This window comes from Equus przewalskii, chromosome 17 (genome assembly GCF_037783145.1).
Source record: "Equus przewalskii isolate Varuska chromosome 17, EquPr2, whole genome shotgun sequence".
Lineage (NCBI taxonomy): Eukaryota > Metazoa > Chordata > Mammalia > Perissodactyla > Equidae > Equus > Equus przewalskii.
Window position 1 is genome coordinate 11,736,367 of NC_091847.1, and position 18,129 is coordinate 11,754,495.

The following is an 18,129-nucleotide window of genomic DNA, read 5'->3' on the forward strand; positions in this document are numbered from 1 at the left end:
TGCGGGATAAAGATTTCAATTTTGCGAACTTAAATATAAATAAAATCCCACCCCCATTTCGGGGAGAATGGGTGGGGGCGCCGGCAGATTTCGGGGAGCCCTTGGGCGTGGAACTGAAGAGGACCCTGGAGACTCCAAGGTGGGGTTGGGAGGGGCGTTGAGGAGACCGTGGCGGGGCCGCTTAGAGCAACGCTCTGGAAAGTGGTTCTCGCTGCCCCCTGGCCGCCGGGCAGGTCTAACTAGGAGCTGCGAGAGCCCCGGGTATCGCAAGACCCTCGGCTGACCCGAAGATGCAGCTAGCAATATGCACTCCCGCTCCCCACCAGCCCCTCTGAGAAACTCCTGCTACTGAGGTGGTTCAGCTTGTGGTTTTTCTTTTATTTTCCTCCTAACCCTCTGTGACTTTTCTGGGCACTGGGGGATTATTTTGCATGCTCCCACCAATTTCTCCAAAGAGATCCTTTCTCCACCGTCCCAGTTGAGAATGGTGGTCAGGGCGAACAGGTTCGCTGGAGCTCCGAGTAACATCCCCGCGAAGGCCTCAGTTGCCCGTGCCTTTCTAGCCACTCTCCCGTACCGCAGGCTTCAGCACACAGTCGGACACTGGCCCTCCAAAACGGCTCAACGGACAAACCCCACCGGTGATCAGCGTCTCACCTCCCACCACCCCATCCCTGGAGATGCGAGAACTTTTTGGGGTGCCTTAACCAAGAAACAGCGAAAAAGAGCCCCAAGAACTGGAGACAGATCTCTGTGAGAGTGGGAGCGGCGGGAGTCCCTGCAGTCCCCCCAAAGCGTGGGAAGAACACGCAAGGGTCTTAGAACCAGAGGCCTCCAGGGAGTCGGGAGCAACCCCAGGAAAATGTGGGCAACCGGGGGAAACTCGCTGTCCACATCGTCAGCTGGCCAGGGCAAACACCAAGGTTGCAGTACTTTATTTGTTTGATTTCACTTTGCAGAAAAATCTAACACTGAGGTTGCCCTGAACCCAAAAGCTGGGGCCTCGCGCGCATCCGCACCCTGACTTGTTTGGCCCGGGGACCCGCCCGGGATAACCCGACGATGCCCAGACAGCTTCGACTCCAGCGGCCAGGGAGGAACAGGCGCCCGGTGCAACTGGCGCTCCGGCTCTCTCGCGCCCTCTGGGCCTGGCTTAATGGCGCCAGGACAGCTCCTGGTGGTTGTCGAAGGTCCGGACAGGGAAGGGCATGGGTGCAGATACCGCGGAAAGGACACATAGGTCGGCTGGCCGGCACGCACTGTAAACCTACAAACAGACGATGCCAGCTAGGAGCAGCTAGCCTGCAGGGTTGCTGTTTGCGAAAAATAAACTGCTTCTCTGCAAGTAACCAACTCTAGGTCTATTTCATATCTCCGACCCTCCTGGTATCACCCTCCTCCACCACTACAGACACACACACACACACACACACACACACACGGACAGTGACAACAACCTTTCACCCTTCATAATAACAAGAAGGAGAGAGAGAGAGAAAATAAAAGGCTGAGTTTCTTAGGCGTGGGGGTGCGAAAGAGCCGAGGCCCCTGCCTCCTGACCCTGCGCCCGGCGCGCACGCACCCATAATCCTGCATTTCTCCAACAAGTTGTTTATGGAGTTGCTTCTCTATTTGCCTACACCCCGAAACCCACCCCTCCTCGGTCTCCTCTGCCCCTTCCTCGCTCCGGGCCTGAAAGAGGGGGAGGGGCTCGAGTGCGTGTGGGGGAGGGCCAGCCGGACGCGCGGGGCCAGCGCCACGGCGCCCCCTCTCCGCCCGCGGCCGCCGCCCCCGGATTATTTATCCGCAAAGTCCCGCGGGCGCCCATTGGGCCAAGGCCCGGGTGTCAGCGAGAGTCCTGGCTCGCCATTGGCCCCGCACACGTGCGGCCCTGACTCACGTGCTTCCGGTTTGAAGGCAAAAAGTGTGCCTGGGTGATTTTTTTTTAAGCCAGAGAGTTTGTGCAAAGATCCGAGCTGTCAGAGATTTGAAAAAAAAAAAAAAAAAAAAAAAAAAGGCAGCCCCGGCGCTGGCGGAGACGCGCTCTCCCTGCAAAAAAAGCAAAGGCGATTAAAGGCACTGCCAGCCTCGCGCTCTGGGCACAGCTGAGCGTGACACTCGGGGAAGTCAAACCCCTCACTACTGCCTAGGAAGATGGCTAGACTTTAAAGACTATTTTTTTTTTCTTTTAAGAAAAATAATTCTTGGAGCTTTTTTCTTTTTTTCTTGCTTTCTTTTTTCTTTCTTTCTTTTTCTTTTTTTTTTTTTTTTTGGCGTGGCTTACTCCCCATTTAAAACAAATCATTGAATCTGGTTGCAGAAAGAAAAAAGAAATAGCCAAGTGCCTCCATATCTGGATGTCTACAAATTAGAGAGAGGGAGAGACAGCAAGATCTATCTGCTCGATAAGAGCGAGCGATCCAGGCCAGGCGCCTGGGCTTTTTTCCTGCACCCGCCCCGTGCCTTCGCTGGGGCTTCGCCGGCCTCCTTCCTCCGCGCACCCCCACGGGCCGCTGGCAAAGTGGGGTGGGGAGCGAGGCGGGGGGGGCGGGGGCCGGCGCGGCGGCCGGGGCGGCGGGGCGGCCGAGCATGGAAGAACAGCAGCCGGAACCTAAAAGTCAGCGCGACTCGGGCCTTGGCGCGGCGGCGGTGGCGGCGGCCCCGGGCAGCCTCAGCCTGAGCCTCAGCCCCGGCGCAAGCGGCAGCAGCGGCAGCGATGGAGACAGCGTGCCGGTGTCTCCGCAGCCCGCGCCCCCCTCGCCGCCCGCGGCGCCCTGCCTGCCGCCCCTGGCCCACCACCCGCACCTCCCCCCACATCCCCCGCCCCCGCCGCCGCCGCAGCCGCATCTCGCGGCGCCTGCTCACCAGCCGCAACCCGCGGCCCAGCTGCACCGCACCACCAACTTTTTCATCGACAACATCCTGAGGCCGGACTTCGGCTGCAAAAAGGAGCAGCCGCCGCCGCAGCTCCTGGTGGCGGCGGCGGCCGGAGGAGGCGCAGGAGGAAGCCGGGTGGAGCGTGACAGAGGCCAGACCGGCGCAGGTAGAGACCCTGTCCACCCGCTGGGCACGCGGGCGCCAAGCGCAGCCTCGCTCCTGTGCGCCCCGGATGCGAACTGTGGCCCACCCGACGGCTCCCCGCCAGCTGCCGGCGGCGGCGCGGGCGCGTCCAAAGCTGGGAACCCGGCGGCGGCGGCGGCGGCGGCGGCGGCTGCAGCGGCCGTGGCGGCGGCGGCGGCAGCAGCAGCGGCCAAGCCTTCGGACAGCGGCGGCGGCAGTGGAGGCGGCGTGGGGAGCCCGGGTGCGCAGAGTGCCAAATACCCGGAGCACGGCAACCCGGCCATCCTGCTTATGGGTTCAGCCAACGGCGGGCCCGTGGTCAAAACTGACTCGCAGCAGCCCCTCGTGTGGCCCGCCTGGGTCTACTGCACGCGCTACTCGGATCGTCCGTCCTCCGGTGAGTACTCAACCGCAGGCTGCGCCATGCCTTCCACCCCGCGGACGCCCCCGAACTCGCAGCCGCCGTGCTGGGGAGAGCAAACCCGGCCTCGGGCGCTCGCTTCTCTCAAGCCTGCTTCCTCCTCGAGGCTCACTCTCGGTCCCCGTCAAAACCGGGTGTGGACCCAGATCTGCGCTCCTGGCCTCTGCAGCCATCACCAGGGAGGCGACAGTTCAGGGCACGGGGAGCTCGAGTCTGGGTTCTTCGGTTTTGGACTCCGAAGCCCTCGGGCCTTCTTTGTGTTTTACCTTTCCTATTCTTAGGAAAGACGCAATCAGTCTTTGACTTTTCTGCCAGGGAAAGGGGTGTTTAGAGGCAGCGGGAAAGTGGGCCTAGGAATATGGGTCTGAAATCTCGTCAGCCTGGTCCTGCGGAGGCCAAAATCCAGGAAGGCTTTGATCAGAGAAATAATCTTCACCTTATGTTCTTACAGACACAAATACCATCTCGGTATTTTCTGAGGAGAGTTCATTTACATAGAGAGAGATTTGAGCATAAACAGAGAGAAAAGCGTCTGATCACTGTCCCTATTCCCCGGGCTGGGTCGCCAAGAGAGTCTGATCCGGGTGGGTACGATCCAGGGAAAGGCGGTTGCCGAAACGGTGGGTGCGGAAAGCCCCTGGCTCCTGGTTCTCTGGAGCTGACAGACAGACAGTGGGAGAGGAGAGAAGCCAGGTCAGGCGCAGCCCAGAAACAGGAGCCGAGGGCAGGAGAGCCAGCCTCCTCCGCAGCTTCCCCGCGGCACGGCTCCCAGGCTCCCACATCCTCCCTGCCCGGCCCGGCCCCTTCCTTCTTTCACTCCTTTCTACTGCACATCTGCCAGTTAGCAGATTTCCTTCCGCCAGCCGTAAGCCCGTTTTATCTCGACTTTCCTTCGGCCCTTTTTCCGCATGTCTCTTGCCCTTGGAGAATCCGAAGCCCGGATCTGCCCCGGGACAGCCAGTAGGCCCGGGGAGAGGAGGCCGAGGCCTGCTCGCCTTCCCGGCCGACAGCGCCAGGGAGCCCGGTGGGCGCCGCAAGGAGGGCGGCAGGGGCTCTGGACCACCATAGGGGTGCCGGGCACCCGGGTCCGGCGGGAGGCCTGGCACAGGGAACTGGTGTGCCGCCTTACTCCGGCTGGTCTTCAGCCTCCCCACGGCTGCCGGCCGGCGCGGATCGATGCGCGCTATCAGCCCCCGCCATCTCGAGCCCCGTTATTGACACGTCCGGCTCCCTGAACCTCCGAAAAGCTGCTTTGATTGACTCGCCTGATGGATAGAGTGATTGAGCTGTCAGGCCGTGCGGCTCGGCTGGCCGGGAGGCTACGATTTTATTACAAGTGTCCGTGCCTCCGCGCGCGCGCGCACACACACACACACACACACAACACTCTAACAACGTCCTGGACGCACAACGCGCGGCGGGGCCTTTCTGGGGAAAGGCACATTTCCTGGGTCATCTCTGCCCGCTCAGCTAATTACTAATCTAAAGCCAGGCCTTCCTCCCTCCGCACCGCCTTCCAGTGCTTTCTGCACCGCGCTCAGGAGCGGGCCTTGTCTTTGTTCTTGGCCGCTTTCCTTCTTAGGGGTCTGGGGACATAGGGCACTGGCTCCTTCTCCTGTATGAGCAGTTCAGGGAGATGAACCTCAACCCAGACCTGAGTCGCTGCAGCCATCCAGGCCTGGACCCTTGTGTCACAGGACAGCTGGTGACCCCAGGCACTGGTCTGCCTCAGGAGCCAGCTGCCCAGGCCCTCTATTGCTAGACTTGGAGATGCCAGTGAAGACCCTTCCTTCCTGACCATTTTGGAGATTAACGGGCCTGACAGGGACCTAATTTGGCTCAGTAAGCTCCCATAACCAGGACAGGGCCCAGCGAGTAAGTGCCAGAGCCTTGGGTGTGGAGGCTGGTGGACAGAAGTGTGGGCTTTACGGCCTGCCTCCTCTGTCTTCTTCCGTTCTCCAGAGCTGGACCCACAGCAGCCCTCTTCCCAGACTAGCTGTTGAGGGAGACTGCACCTTCCTGGGGAGATTTCCTGTAGCCTCTTCCCATATCCATCTTAAGGCAAAGCACAGATTTTTGTTGGGATTGTCCTTCTGTGCCTGTCGCTCTGCCCCTATTTTGTTCACAGACAGGGGAGGAGGATGTAGTCTTCTTGCAAATGGCATAGGTAAGCAGGGAAAGCAGAGCTGGCTTGTTTTTGTTATTCGGGAGTTTTCAATCCTGAAATTTCAGCCTGTGTTCAAAAAGGAGATAAGGGAGACCCGGCCTGTGCAGCTGAGTAGAGGAATGGGGAGAGCCCTCTCTTTCTTATTGGCACCATGCGAGGGGCAAAGCAGAGAACCCAGGGATCAGGGTCATGTGGGTAAGTCATGCAACTGGGTGAAGGCCCTTTCTCCCCCTTCAGAGAAGGGAGTAGTCAGTGTTTCTGTGTGAGACCCTAGAAAGGGCTTCGTTTAAGCCAAAAAGAAAGAAAAGATAGAGCTGATACAAATCCTTTCGAGCTAGGCAACCTCTCACGGCCCCCTCTGCATCCCCTTGTTTTCTGGGTGGACAGCTACAAGCAGATGGGCTCTTACTGTAGGAACCCAGGTGTAGGTGCGCTTCTTGAGGAGCAAGGGAGCATTAGAGAATGCAGGCTGGCATTCTCCCGGGGCAATCCTGCCCCAGTGTCTTCGCTGCCCGTCTTGAGCCTCTTTTTATTCCAGGGCTGTGAAGACAGCAGTCTCCTGATCTCCAACTCTGGGCTGGGCCTGATGGAGCTCCAAATCTCTCTCCATCTTGGATTCTGTGATTTAAGCCTGTCACAGGGCTCTCCTGTTCTGAATTGAAGTGTGAGGTGCACCTACAACCTCGGCCAGCTTTCCTGCGCGGCCCTTCTGGCCCCCCAGAAGGGAACTCGGGGACCCCACCAGCCAGGCGATTGATCCAGGGGCTAGCCGCCGGGAGGGCGTCGGGGGCACAGCAGGGCCTCCGCTATCGGGCGCGATCCCCGCTGGCTCTGCAATTCTCACGGCTTCCTCTGCCCTCTTCCCCCTCCCCTCTGCCCTCCGTCCCCACCCCCACCGGCCCTCTCCGCCGCTGCAGGTCCGCGCACCAGAAAGCTGAAGAAGAAGAAGAACGAGAAGGAGGACAAGCGGCCGCGGACGGCGTTCACGGCCGAGCAGCTGCAGAGACTCAAGGCGGAGTTCCAGGCGAACCGCTACATCACGGAGCAGCGGCGGCAGACCCTGGCCCAGGAGCTCAGCCTCAATGAGTCCCAGATCAAGATCTGGTTCCAGAACAAGCGCGCCAAGATCAAGAAGGCCACGGGCATCAAGAACGGCCTGGCGCTGCACCTCATGGCGCAGGGACTGTACAACCATTCTACCACCACGGTCCAGGACAAAGACGAGAGCGAGTAGCCGCCGCCGGCTGGGGCCGCGCGCTCCGGCCGCCGCGCCCGCGCCCCCTCCTGGCCCCGCCGCCGCCGCCTCCCCGGCCCCACGCCGGGCACAAATACTCATCGCAAAGGAGGGAGGGAGCAACAGGGAAAAGAGAGAGAAAGAGTTCCTCTGAATGGAGAATCACGAATCACCTTGGAACGAAACGTTTTTAAAAAGGGAGAAAGACTCGGACAGGTGCTATCGAAAAATACGATCTGTTCTCTGTTCACAGTATAAGGGACGAAGCTGCGAACTCCTTAAAGCTCTATCTAGCCAAACCGCTTACGACCTTGTATATATTTAATTTCAGGTAAGGAAAAGAAATATGTGTAGCGATCTCTATTTGCTGGACTTTTTATGAATCTCCTTTATTATTATTGTTATAATTATTATAATTATTATAATTATTTTGTCCCCCACCTCCGCCTCGCTGCCCCCGGCCCAGTTTCGTTTTCGTTGCCTTTTTCTTTTGAATGTTATCGCTTCTCCGGTGCCTCCCGCCCCGCATCGCTGGCCCTGGTTTCTCTGGGACTTTTCTTTGTGTGCGTGAGAGTGTGTTCCCTCGCGTGTCTGCCCTTCGCCTCTCCCCCACCTCCCAGGCCCCTACTGTCGGTCTGTCTGTCCTGCCCCCACCTTTCGTTTTCCGGAGACATGTTGAGAAATACGACCCCACAGACTGCGAGACTGAACCGCCGCTACAAGCCAAAGATTTTATTATGTTCAGAAACCTGTAGTCTGAAATAAAGTGTACACTGTGCTCACGAGCCGCTGGCGGCCCTCGTCTTTGCGGGCTCGGGAAGGGCGTGGGCGCAGGGCACACGGCGGCCCCGCGCGCAGCGCGCACTCGCCGGGCGGGGAGCCCGGGGCAGCCCGCGCAACGAACACGGGGGCGGCGGGAGCGCGGTGGTGGAGGCGGCAAGATCCGGGTAGGGTCCGGGTCTGCAGGGTCTGGCGGGACATGCCTGGTCTCCGATTGCGTTCGAAGGAGCCCAAAGGTCCCCCCAGTCCTGACTTCGGAGACACTGCCGGGCTGTGGGGCTGCTCCTTGAGCCAGGCCGGGCCCAGCCGGCTGCGGCCTCCTCCCGTCACCTGCTCCTCGCTTCAGCCTGCACCACTCCTTTTCCTTTTTTTCTGGTGCGGGTTTTGCTTGCGGTTTTCTCCTGTAGAAGCAGAAGGCCTTCCCAGGGCGAGACAGAGGTGAGGGCCGCCTGCTGTCCTGAGCGGCCCTCTAGGGCAAGGGGCACCTCTGCCCGGGGCCGCCTGGACCTCGCTGCTCTTCGTTTGGAGAAGTGATTCCATTGGCGAAGCGGCGGGTGGAGGACGGCACACGGAGCCTCGCGGGGCTTGGATCTCATGGGCCCGCAGAGCCGGGGGAGAGGAGGCCCGGATGCCTGGAACCTATGCAAAGCGACAGATGCTGGGATCGCTCTGGGCCTGACCCAAGACCTAAGCAGGGTCCCTCTCAGAATCCCAACAAAGCCTGGCTTGCTGCCTGACAGAGGGGGGCGCAGATACAAGCCCCCAGGACCCTCAGGACGATGCAACTTCCCAGAGGCAAATGTCTCGATTCTTGCCCCCCCACCCTGGGGCCTATTCTTCCTGGGCAGGCAGTGGGACACTCAGACTAGAAGAAAGGAGGGGAGGTCCCTTCTCGGGGGGCATCATCTCCCTTTTGTCCAGGATTTTTTTTAAATGGTAAATTCCACTCGCCCCTTCCATCCTCTTTTCTGCAGTAGGTATGTATGTATGTACCTGTACATGTGTGGCTAGACATGTAGGTGTTCCAGACGCTTGTGTGCATGTGTGATCATATGCAGATGTGGAGTACTGACTCGGTTTTGTGTATCCCTGCATGTGTGAGTGTTGTGTTCATTTCTCTGAGATTCGATGCACACTTGGATGTTTGCAAGTTCACCGTGTGGGTACATGTGCTCATTTGTGTTTGCATGCCAAAATGTTTGCAGGTGTGTTTGTGGGGTTCCTGCACACATGGGAACTCTGTTCCTGTGCTCTTCCCTTCTTGGGTTTCTTTCCTGTTGTCCATGCAGGATTGACTTTGTGAGAAGTGAGAATGGCCAGTCCTTCCTTCTGTCTTTTTTCTTGAAAAAGTCCCCCTGGTTTGGGGCGATGTCTGGGGAAGTGACACTGCTAAGTTCCAAGTCCGGGAAGTCAAGGGGCCCTCCAAGTCCCTGCTCAAGGATTGGGGGGCTTGGGGTTTGGTGGCCCGGAGTTGGAGGGCACACTGGACATTTCCATGGGTTCCCGACATTATTGCTGTAAATCTCTTCCTTCCACCCCCTTCACACGTCCTTGGGGCGCGTGGCGGAACCTCTGCCCCTAACAGGTGCCCCACCAGTCCTGTCGTGGAGCGTTGGAAGCAGTGAGATGGGCCTGCCCTGGGATGGCCCAGGAGAGTCATTTTCTGGTGGTTGGAGGTGCATCCCTTCCTTCCCTTGGCGGGGAGGGGAGCCTGGAATCTTTGCCCTCTGCAGGCCTACAGGTTACAGGGCCTGAGACCAGGGGCCCAAGGTACCCCTCTCCTGGCCCAGACAGCTCAGACATCAAGAAGGGTCCTGGCCACACCCAGATGCAGTGTTGAGGGTGCCAGCTCTGCAGAGGGCTTCACATCATGAGCACCTGGAAACTGGGCTGCCTTCCTTCTCCCTTCCCCATTGTGGCCCCTTAGGATACCTTAGCCCCTCAAGATCACCAGATTCAGAGGCTAGGACGGGGGCCAACTTAAACAGTTCCAGGAAGCATCCTGTTCCTTCAGGCGCCTCTTCACTTATTCCAAGAGCTCAAAGCTAAGAGCTTCCCCCCTTAACCCAGGGGGAGAGGGAGGAGGTGGTTACCCCCCATGACTCTATTAGTAAGTGTATGGAGGTGTCATTATTGTCATGTGATTTCTTGCCCATTATCACCTTTTATCTTCCAATCACTATGGGCAAATAGAATTTTCTTCATTGTTCTGTGGAGGAAACTGAAGTTCTGAGGGCTTAAACGTGTGGTCCGTGCCTCCTCTGTGGCTGTGTATCTTGGTCTATGTCGCATCTACTTGTTACAGCTGCCTTTACCTCAGGAATCTGGCCAAGGCCCAGACAAGTCATTGTCCACGATGACTTTCCTATCTTCTTGCCCTCCCCCGTCGTCGTTTCCTTCCTCCCGATTGGGGCAGAGGAGAGGGGAGGAGGACTCTGGTCAGACCTCTTTCTTGCACCTCCTCTAAAAAAAGAAAGGAATAATAATCATAAACAGGCATTGATTTCTCTGATTTATGGGGCTGGCTTAGTGAGCCGCCTGTGTATTAAAGTCTGCGCTGCATTGAAATAAATACTGGAGTGTGCTCTCCCAACTTCCTCATAGTCTACCTTTTTTTTTTTTTTTTTAAGATTGGATTGAACTATAAACTTAAATCTTCCTCAGCCCAGGAGGAAATCCACGCTGGCCGAGTCTAAACAGTATTGATCCCTAGCTCTTTCTGAGGGCAAAGGTTTTTGCTAGAAGCTCCCTTTCCTTCAGTAGGGTCAGAAGGAGGAGGCTGCAGATGAGGGTGGAGGCAGGAGCCGGACTTTGGGTGTGTGGAGCTGCGTTGTATGGCCGTGTGCGCATATCCATTTGTGGGTTGTACTGTGTGCAGGCGTTTGTATGGGGGTGGTATTGAGTCTATTTATTTAGGCTTGGGAAGTGGAAGTGTGTGTTTTGGGTGTACGGGTGCCAGTAGTGACTGGTGTTTGTGAGTGTGTGTATGTGTGCCCTGTTCTCTGGCCCCCTAGGCGGACTGCCCAGGTCACAGAGATGGAGTGGCCTGCTAGCCTGCCCCCTACGGGGCCCCTACAGCCCTGTGACCTGTGGCAGGGCTTCCAGAGTGGATATCACCAAGGAGGCCATTGTGCCACCAAGCCTCCCCTCCCCTACCCGATGCCTTCAGTAAAAAAGGCCTAGCCGAGGGGCAGGGGTGAGCCTTGGCTGACACCCAGAGGCCGAGGCCGAGGCCAGGGTCGGAGAGGCCCTAGCCAGACTCCTCACCCTAGATGAGGAGTCTGCTGTGGTTCTCTGCAGTGGCCGTCATCTGTTCCTCCATTGGTCAGCCTAGTTTTTTTTTTTTCTGTGTTGGAGAAGAAGGGGCAGGGAGGGGCAGGGGGACCCTGCAGTCAGTCCTCCCCTAGCTTTGCTCAAGTCACCACAGGTTCAAAGTGGAGATCCTGTCCACTTGTCTGGGGGAGGCAGCAGGCCTCCCATGCATGGGGCTTGCTGCACCCCTCCTCACCCTCACCAGAGACCTTTGTTCTCCTCTCCCAGTGTGAACTCAGGTGAGAGGTTTACTCCTGTGTGGCAACTTGTAGAAAGGGACAGGGCTGGGGACTCTGCCAGCCCCGACTCCTCCCCAAATGCTGCTGGTCTTTTAATGAAGTCCCATTGTTGGTGGGGCTCCTCAGGGATTCTTGAATAAAGAGGTTTCATTTCACAGGATGGGGAGAGTCTTGAGAAGGAAAGTGCCTTACTCAAAGCACACAGCAAGTGAGAGGCAAAACCCTCAGGTTTCCCGTGAGCCCAGTGCTCTTCCCCGTGTGCCACTGGGTGGGTAGTCATTGCACACACAGCCACTCAGCACACATGTGCGCGCTTCTGCACAGAAAAGGACACAAGCACACATTCACCCATGTGTATACATGCACACGTCTGTAAAATATGTGCACGTATACAAAAAATATAAGTGGGATGATGTATAGAGGTGTGTTCCCAGCAAGCACATGGATATTGCCTGTGCAGAAGTTTCCGGCACACATTATACCTGGTCCTGGAATACACATACTGGTGTCCAATACACACCTGCATGACCCGGCTGGTGGGCTTCACTCCTAGTCAGTGAAGGGACAGGACATAGTTTCCAGGGCCAGGGACATCCCTGCTGCCCCATCCTTTCCATGGAGGCCACAGAGAGAAGTGGGGCTGCGGTGGGTGGGTCGACTGTGTGGGGGCAGGAAGACTGGAGTCTGGGCAGCCAGGGGAGAGGAGGGGCAGCCCCTTCCCTCTCTGGAGGCAGCTGGGTCCCAGAGACTCCAGCTGAGACACAGGCGTGCTGCTAGAACCCTCATGTATACGCCGCTGCACCTGCAAAGGTGTAACTCCTGGGGCGGGGCAGGCCAAGGGCAGGACCCAGCAAACTTCCTAAATAGATTTCTCCCAGAGCTTGGTAAGTCATGAGCTGTTCCAGTTTGCTCCTGGAGTCTGCTTCTAAATACCCCCTTCCCTGGCTGAGGTATCACCCTGGAGGTGGAATGAAGCCCTTCCATTCTGGAATTCTCCCCACAGATATGGGGGTGGGTTGCTTTGGGACATTTGGGAAGACTTCAGGCCACAGTAATGGAAGACCCTGGGTACGGGTGAGCCTGTAGAAAAGCAGAGATTTACTGTGGGTGTCAGGCATACACATCCTATCTTCAACAGAGGACTCCGATCAACCACTCCTGACTGGGCTTTTGGCTGTGCGAATGGGGTAGGGTCAGCTCTGTCGGGGATGGGTTATAAACACAAGCACGCTTTTGAGGACAAACAGCCACCAGCAGATTCCTCCCTGCCCGCTGTCACCACGCAAGCGCAGCGGCGGTTGGAAGCGCCGCCGTCAGGGGTGCGCTCATCCTCCCGCGGCCCGAAGACCTGGAGTCCAGGTGCAGCAGCAATTACGGCGCAGAGGGGAGGGAGCCCCCTGTGGGCGAGATGGAAGGTGTCCAAGGACGAGAGGGACCCACGAGTATTTAAAATTCGGCCACAACCGCTGCGAGAGTGGGCTAGGGCCCTGACAGAGACCCACCAACTGTGGCTGGAAGACCCACCGTTCTGCCACCTGATCAAGCGAACGCAGTGGGAAACGCGGCCGATCAAGCTCTGTGACTGCTCCGAGGCCTCGTCGGGCTGGGGAGAAGCGGCCTGTAACAGTCTCAACTTCGTCCAAGCTGAAGGCAGGGGAGATGCTGAAGAAAACAAAAGCGAGTCCCAGCACCCAGCTCGGCAGGTCTCTCCCCGCCCTCCCCCTTCACCCCCGTTGCGCAGGGCTCGTCCATTTCACAGAGTGGAGGTGATTCACAAGAGGACACTTCCAGAAACTTAAAATTAATCGTAATATAATCACTATTTACAGAGGGCCAACCGCTCACCTTGCTAGCTATTTGACTTAATTTACTTCATTCAACCTCTCACGCTTCTTTGAGTGGTATATTATCATTCCCATTTTACAGATGAGAAAAGTGAGGCCCAGGGTCGTTTTGCCAAGGTCACATCAAACCGCATTAAAGTTGACACGGTAACTATGTATCGTAAAAGGCCAGGGCCGCGTGCCTGGGCGCGCAGCGCACTGTCATCTCCGCAGTATGGAGACTTTGGCACATGGTAGGGAGCGGCGCTGACTTGGGTTACAGGGATAAGGGCTATTCTCTCTTCTGGAATCTCAGAAGTCCTTAGCTCTCACGCGCCACCCTCTACTTCCCCCTCAAGCTAGTAACTCCGGCCCGAAGTCCTGCTCTTGCACGCCCCTCCACCCGGGTCTCAGGTTCCCAGGAGATTCCCTTCTTTTCCCTGATTAAGACGACCCCTTTCCCCCATGATCCGCAGTTTCTACCCTCGCTTCCTCCTCGCCCACTCGCGCCCAGGCTGCATTCGCGGAAACCGCCCGTTCCATCCGGGCATCTCTGACTTTGGCCTCGCTCCAGTCGGACCACGCCGCCTGCGCCCAGCACGGTCCGCGCAGGGCGCTTCGCAGACGCACTTCCGGTCAGCGCGGCCGAGGCTGCAGGCCCAGACCGCCCTGGGCCCCCTCGCTCCACTGGGGGCTGGAGATGGGAGAGCATGCAGGGCTCACCCTCCCTCCAGGAACCGCGAAACCACAACTCGCCCAGCGCAGGGCGCGGGTTCTGCCCATTTGCTCCTTGGGGCCCGAAGGGAAAGGCTGCCCCGGCCACTTCCTCGCGCCGGGCTCCGGGCAAGTGACCGGGACCCACGCTCCGGCCGCAGGCTCCAACATCACCCTGCCCTGCGCCCGGGCTCTCCCAAGTGACTGCTCTTTGTACAGTTTCGATTTGTGTCTAGGCAGGGTTCGCTTTCCTTTCTGTCATTTTCTATGGGCTTCCTGGCCTCTGGGTTCCTCGTCCTCTGCTCCAAGGTTTCCGTTTTCGCTCCGGAGTCCGCCCTCCTGCTGCTAACCTCTCTGGCCGCTCGGATTCAGTTGCGGCCGGGAGTCCCTTCGACTCCTTGCCTCCTCCCACCTCCCCGCGCCCCGTCTCCCCTTGTCGCCTGGCCCAGCTCCCAAGTTTGCGCCCCTGTCTGCCTCGCTCCGCTGCTCAGAGGGAGGCCTGGGCGCTCGGACCATCCGCCATCGTCCTGGAGCCTGCGCGTGGGGCCCATCGCTGACCTCGGGGGCGGCCATGCTCTCCCCCCACCCCCGCCCATGTTCTCCAGTCGCTCCCTCCTCCTTAGACTTGGGGGCTCCCAAGTCGTGGCCACGGGGGGAGCGCCCTTCACTGAGCGGTAACGCGCGTCGGTTTGCAGTCTTGGCTGCACAAACCGTGGCTCCGGGGGCCTGAGGTCAACAAGGAAGGAGGAGGGGTGGGCCTCCAGGCTGCGGAGACCCGACTTTACTTGTGCTGCTTCAACTTGTCCTGAACGGTTAGAGGAGGCGCGCGCCGGCGCGCACACACCACGGGGAGCCCAGACCCTCGCTGGCTTGGCCCGCCGGCTCAGCGCCCTGCGCGGCCTTGGCCAGCCCGGAGGCCCCGGCGTCAGAGGGCTCGGACGCCGGCCTCCTGCGTGCCTGCTGGGGCAGACCCGGCCCGCGAAGGGCCGCCAACTGAATTGTCCCGGACTAGGTGAGCGAAATCCCCCGAAATCCCCGCTGCGGGATCCTTTTTTGGGCAGAGGAAAAGTTGCAGAAGCAGCCCTGACCCCTGCAGCCTCTTCCCCTAATAAAGCGACCACCTTCAGGGCGCAGACATTTGCCCACCTCCCATCTCCTTCTTTTCTGGAGTTACTTGGCCAATTCGCTTCCCTAGGCACAGCTGCGGTTTCCCGTTCGGGTTCACTGTTTACTTGGAATATCTGTAATACTAGCGGCGCCAACTTGCCCTCGCTCTGCGTCTTCTCTGGGCGGCGCCCCCCGGGGCCCCGCAGAGCTTCCAGAAGGGCGCGGCTGGGCAGGGTCGCGTTCCTCGATTCTTGACTGGGTTTCCCGCGCCCGCTGCCCGTGCCGAGTGCGCTCTGGCCCCCGCCGCCGGCCTCCCGACGTTGGGGTCTGTCGGAGCGCCTCCGCCTCAGCGGGCGGCAGCCGAAACCTCCGACGGGAATCTGGTCGCAGACACCCCGGCGAGGACGGCTGAACGCAGTTCCACGCTCATCAGGCCTCAAGTTTCTTATCTGTTCTCCAACATGTCCTCCCCGGGCCGACCTCATTGCTGGTGCATAGTGAGAAATCCAGTGTTTGTTGGTTTGGGGACTAGCGTGGAAGTGAGGGGCCCCGAGTGTTGGGGGAGTGTTGAAGGAGGGGGCAATTTGACGGCTGTAGCCGCCCCCGCGCCACTTTCTTTGAGCTAAAGTGACAAAGTTCCCTTTCAGGGACAGAACTGCTGGGGCCCTTCGACCGGACCTGGGGGTGCGGGGTAGGGAAGGGAGGCGCTGAGTGTGCTGTGCGCCCCAAGTGCAAACTTGGACCCAAACAGAAGCGGCCACCTGGTGAGAACAACCATAGATGCGCGGAGATGGGGGAGGCGCCACCACGGCTGACGTTCCCTCGTGAAGTGCGAGGCCCCTGCCCCAGAAGAGGACTGCCGCTGCCCCCAGTCGTGGCCTCCGCGACCTCAGGGCCTCCATTGGGATTGCGCACTTTCCTTTCTCAGGGAGGAAGGATCTCCGATCTCTCGCTCCCGAGGCTCCCCCACTTCCTCGATTACCCCAGGGAGTCTTGTTTGTACCACTGTCCTGCTCCCAGGAGAGCTGCCGCGTTTGGATTTGCCCACCAATCCAAGCAATTCTAGACCCGCCTGGTGAGGCGCGGCGCCGCCGCCCTCCCTCCAGCTTCCCGGGGTGGGGTGGGCACTCCTTCTACCCTGGAGACCCTCTAGAGCCAGAGTGCTGATGATCATTACTTTAAATTAAAAGTCCTTCTTTTTCTTTCCGTCTAAGCCCCAACTTAGTTTCAGAGAATGAAGCGTGAAAGCTCTTTTATGGAGATTACGGATGCTTCATTTATTCCCGCAAATGGCAAACACGGCCCAGAAAAACCGAGCGAGCGAGCTCCTTGTCTCGGATCCTCAGCCGTCTCCGTGTTCACAAGCTCACTTGGCTGTGAGGCGGCCTCGGGGAAGCCCCTGCAGGGGGCTTACCTGGGGAAGGGAATCGCTCCTTCGCTGGGGATGCGAAGCAAGCCCCGCTGGATGGGATAAAGCCCTAGCCACGGACCCCTGACTTGGGAGCTGAGGGTTTTGGGACCAGGGAAAGTGTCCAGAGTGCTACCCCTGAGGATCCCTGAGGTGTTGAGTCTGTGTGTACGTGGGAGACACTGGTGATCCTCGCTGCAGCACCTCCCTTTCACTTCCTATTTACAGTGGAATCCCGTGGAATTTGGGGTGCATTCCAGGAGAGAGCCAGGAGCCCCATGGACTGCCTCCTGACCAGGTTCACAGTCCCATTCCAACCCTACACCAGCCGTTATGACCTTCTCCACGCTTGGCCAAGAGATTGCGACCACAGTGACAGCTCTCTGTCCACAGTTTTATTTTGGCACATATACACAGCCCCTACACAAGGCAGGCCATCCCCTCTGCAGAGGGGGGGTCATTTTGGAAATGGATCCAAGACTCACCTAGTGACCCGGTGGTTGTCTCCTCCATAATCAAGGATTCTTTGGTCATTTCACAAGGAAGGAAGTGAAATGGCCTCCAGGAGAAAAATGACAGAGGGTTCTTAGTCTTTGGAGACAGAGCAGGGAAGTTTGAAGAGGGAAAAGTAGATGCTCCTAGACGGAGAATTTCCGAGTTCAGGCTTAAATTCCTTTGTGACACTGTGTTATTAACTCCAACATTCCGGCCATCCATACCAGGCTGGGAGCCCCTCTAACACAGAAGCTATTGTTTGTTGGGGGGGAACAACCAGCGGGGCCACCGTCTTCTTCCTCTCACCTTACCCAGCTCACAGGGCGCAGGGAAAGTCAAGGTGCTGGTCGTGTTTTAGAGGGGCTTGTTTTTCTTAAGAAGATATCTTATGGAAATGTGAGTGTGAGAGTTGCCCTCGGGTGTCAACGTGGACCAGGCTGGAAACGCTGCATTCTCCCTTATTATGTAGCTGGTGACTGTGTGTAGCTTACGAGGGAGTCGGGACCATGTAGTTGCCATTTCTGCCCTTAGTAAATCATGACTCTTTCACCACAAAGGTCTTCAGTGGCCAAGAAGGGCAGTCTAAATGGTTCCTTGAGAGGGAGGTCACCCACAGAGCCTGGGGAAGTTCCACTGATGCAGTGAGGGAAGGGGAGGCTGGCTGGGGGGTGGGGGACTATGGGACAGGAAATACACTTGAACACCCAGTGCTGAGTCTCCAGGAGGAGGGGGCTTGCTGCCTGCAGGAGTAGTTGCCAACTTTCATTAATGACTCAGTCATTTTAATGTGAAAGCAAATACCCAATGCTCTAGTGCCCATTCTGGATTAATGGCCTGCAACGTTAGATAAGAAGGGGGCAAAGAGAGAGTTGAGGTAGTCAGGAGTATTCAACCGTTCTTTCAAATCAAGAGGGGTTTTTTGTTGTTGTTGTTTTCCCCCACAAAATGCCTGAGGTGGTGGTCAGTGCATTGAAGACTTAGAACAAAAGGTATTCCTTAGTGAACAGAGGCTGGATTCTAATGATGACAAAAATCAGAGGGAAAGCCTTCTGCTGTGTACCGATCCATTATTCCATCACACAACCTGGCCTCCACCATTGGCCTGCCCCATGGGATGGATTCCTCATGTCCCGCGTTGGTGCCCGTGTTGGTGTGGGATAGCCCAGAGTTGCAGCTGAGTTCAATGAATTCCTGAAGGCTATGCCTGAGTGTTTGGAATATGGTGACCATGATCCACCCTGTCTCTTAACTTCAGTCTTGTCAGAGGCAATACCTGAGGGACAATTTTTGCTTGGTGAACTCAGCTGAACTTACGATCTGTGAAATAGAAAACAAAGTCAGGTTTGGGTGCACCCGCCTTAGTTTATGA

The 18,129-nt window shown here is 57.9% G+C and overlaps 1 protein-coding gene across 1 annotated transcript; it reads left to right on the forward strand.

The window, feature by feature from the left end:
- The first annotated feature begins 2,545 nt into the window (after positions 1-2,545).
- On the forward strand, positions 2,546-7,667 carry EN1 (engrailed homeobox 1). Its single transcript, XM_070581171.1, has 2 exons — positions 2,546-3,457; positions 6,566-7,667. Exons 1-2 carry the CDS (start codon positions 2,590-2,592, stop codon positions 6,880-6,882), a joined length of 1,185 nt encoding a protein of 394 aa, XP_070437272.1. The 5' UTR covers positions 2,546-2,589; the 3' UTR covers positions 6,883-7,667.
- The last annotated feature ends 10,462 nt before the right edge of the window (positions 7,668-18,129 follow it).

Coding starts and splice junctions, on each gene's coding strand:
- EN1 (XM_070581171.1), top strand. CDS start 2,590: ATGGAAGAACAGCAGCCGGAACCTAAAAGTCAGCGCGACTCGGGCCTT. Junction 3,458..6,565: donor CTCGGATCGTCCGTCCTCCG/GTGAGTACTCAA, acceptor CCGCCGCTGCAG/GTCCGCGCACCAGAAAGCTG.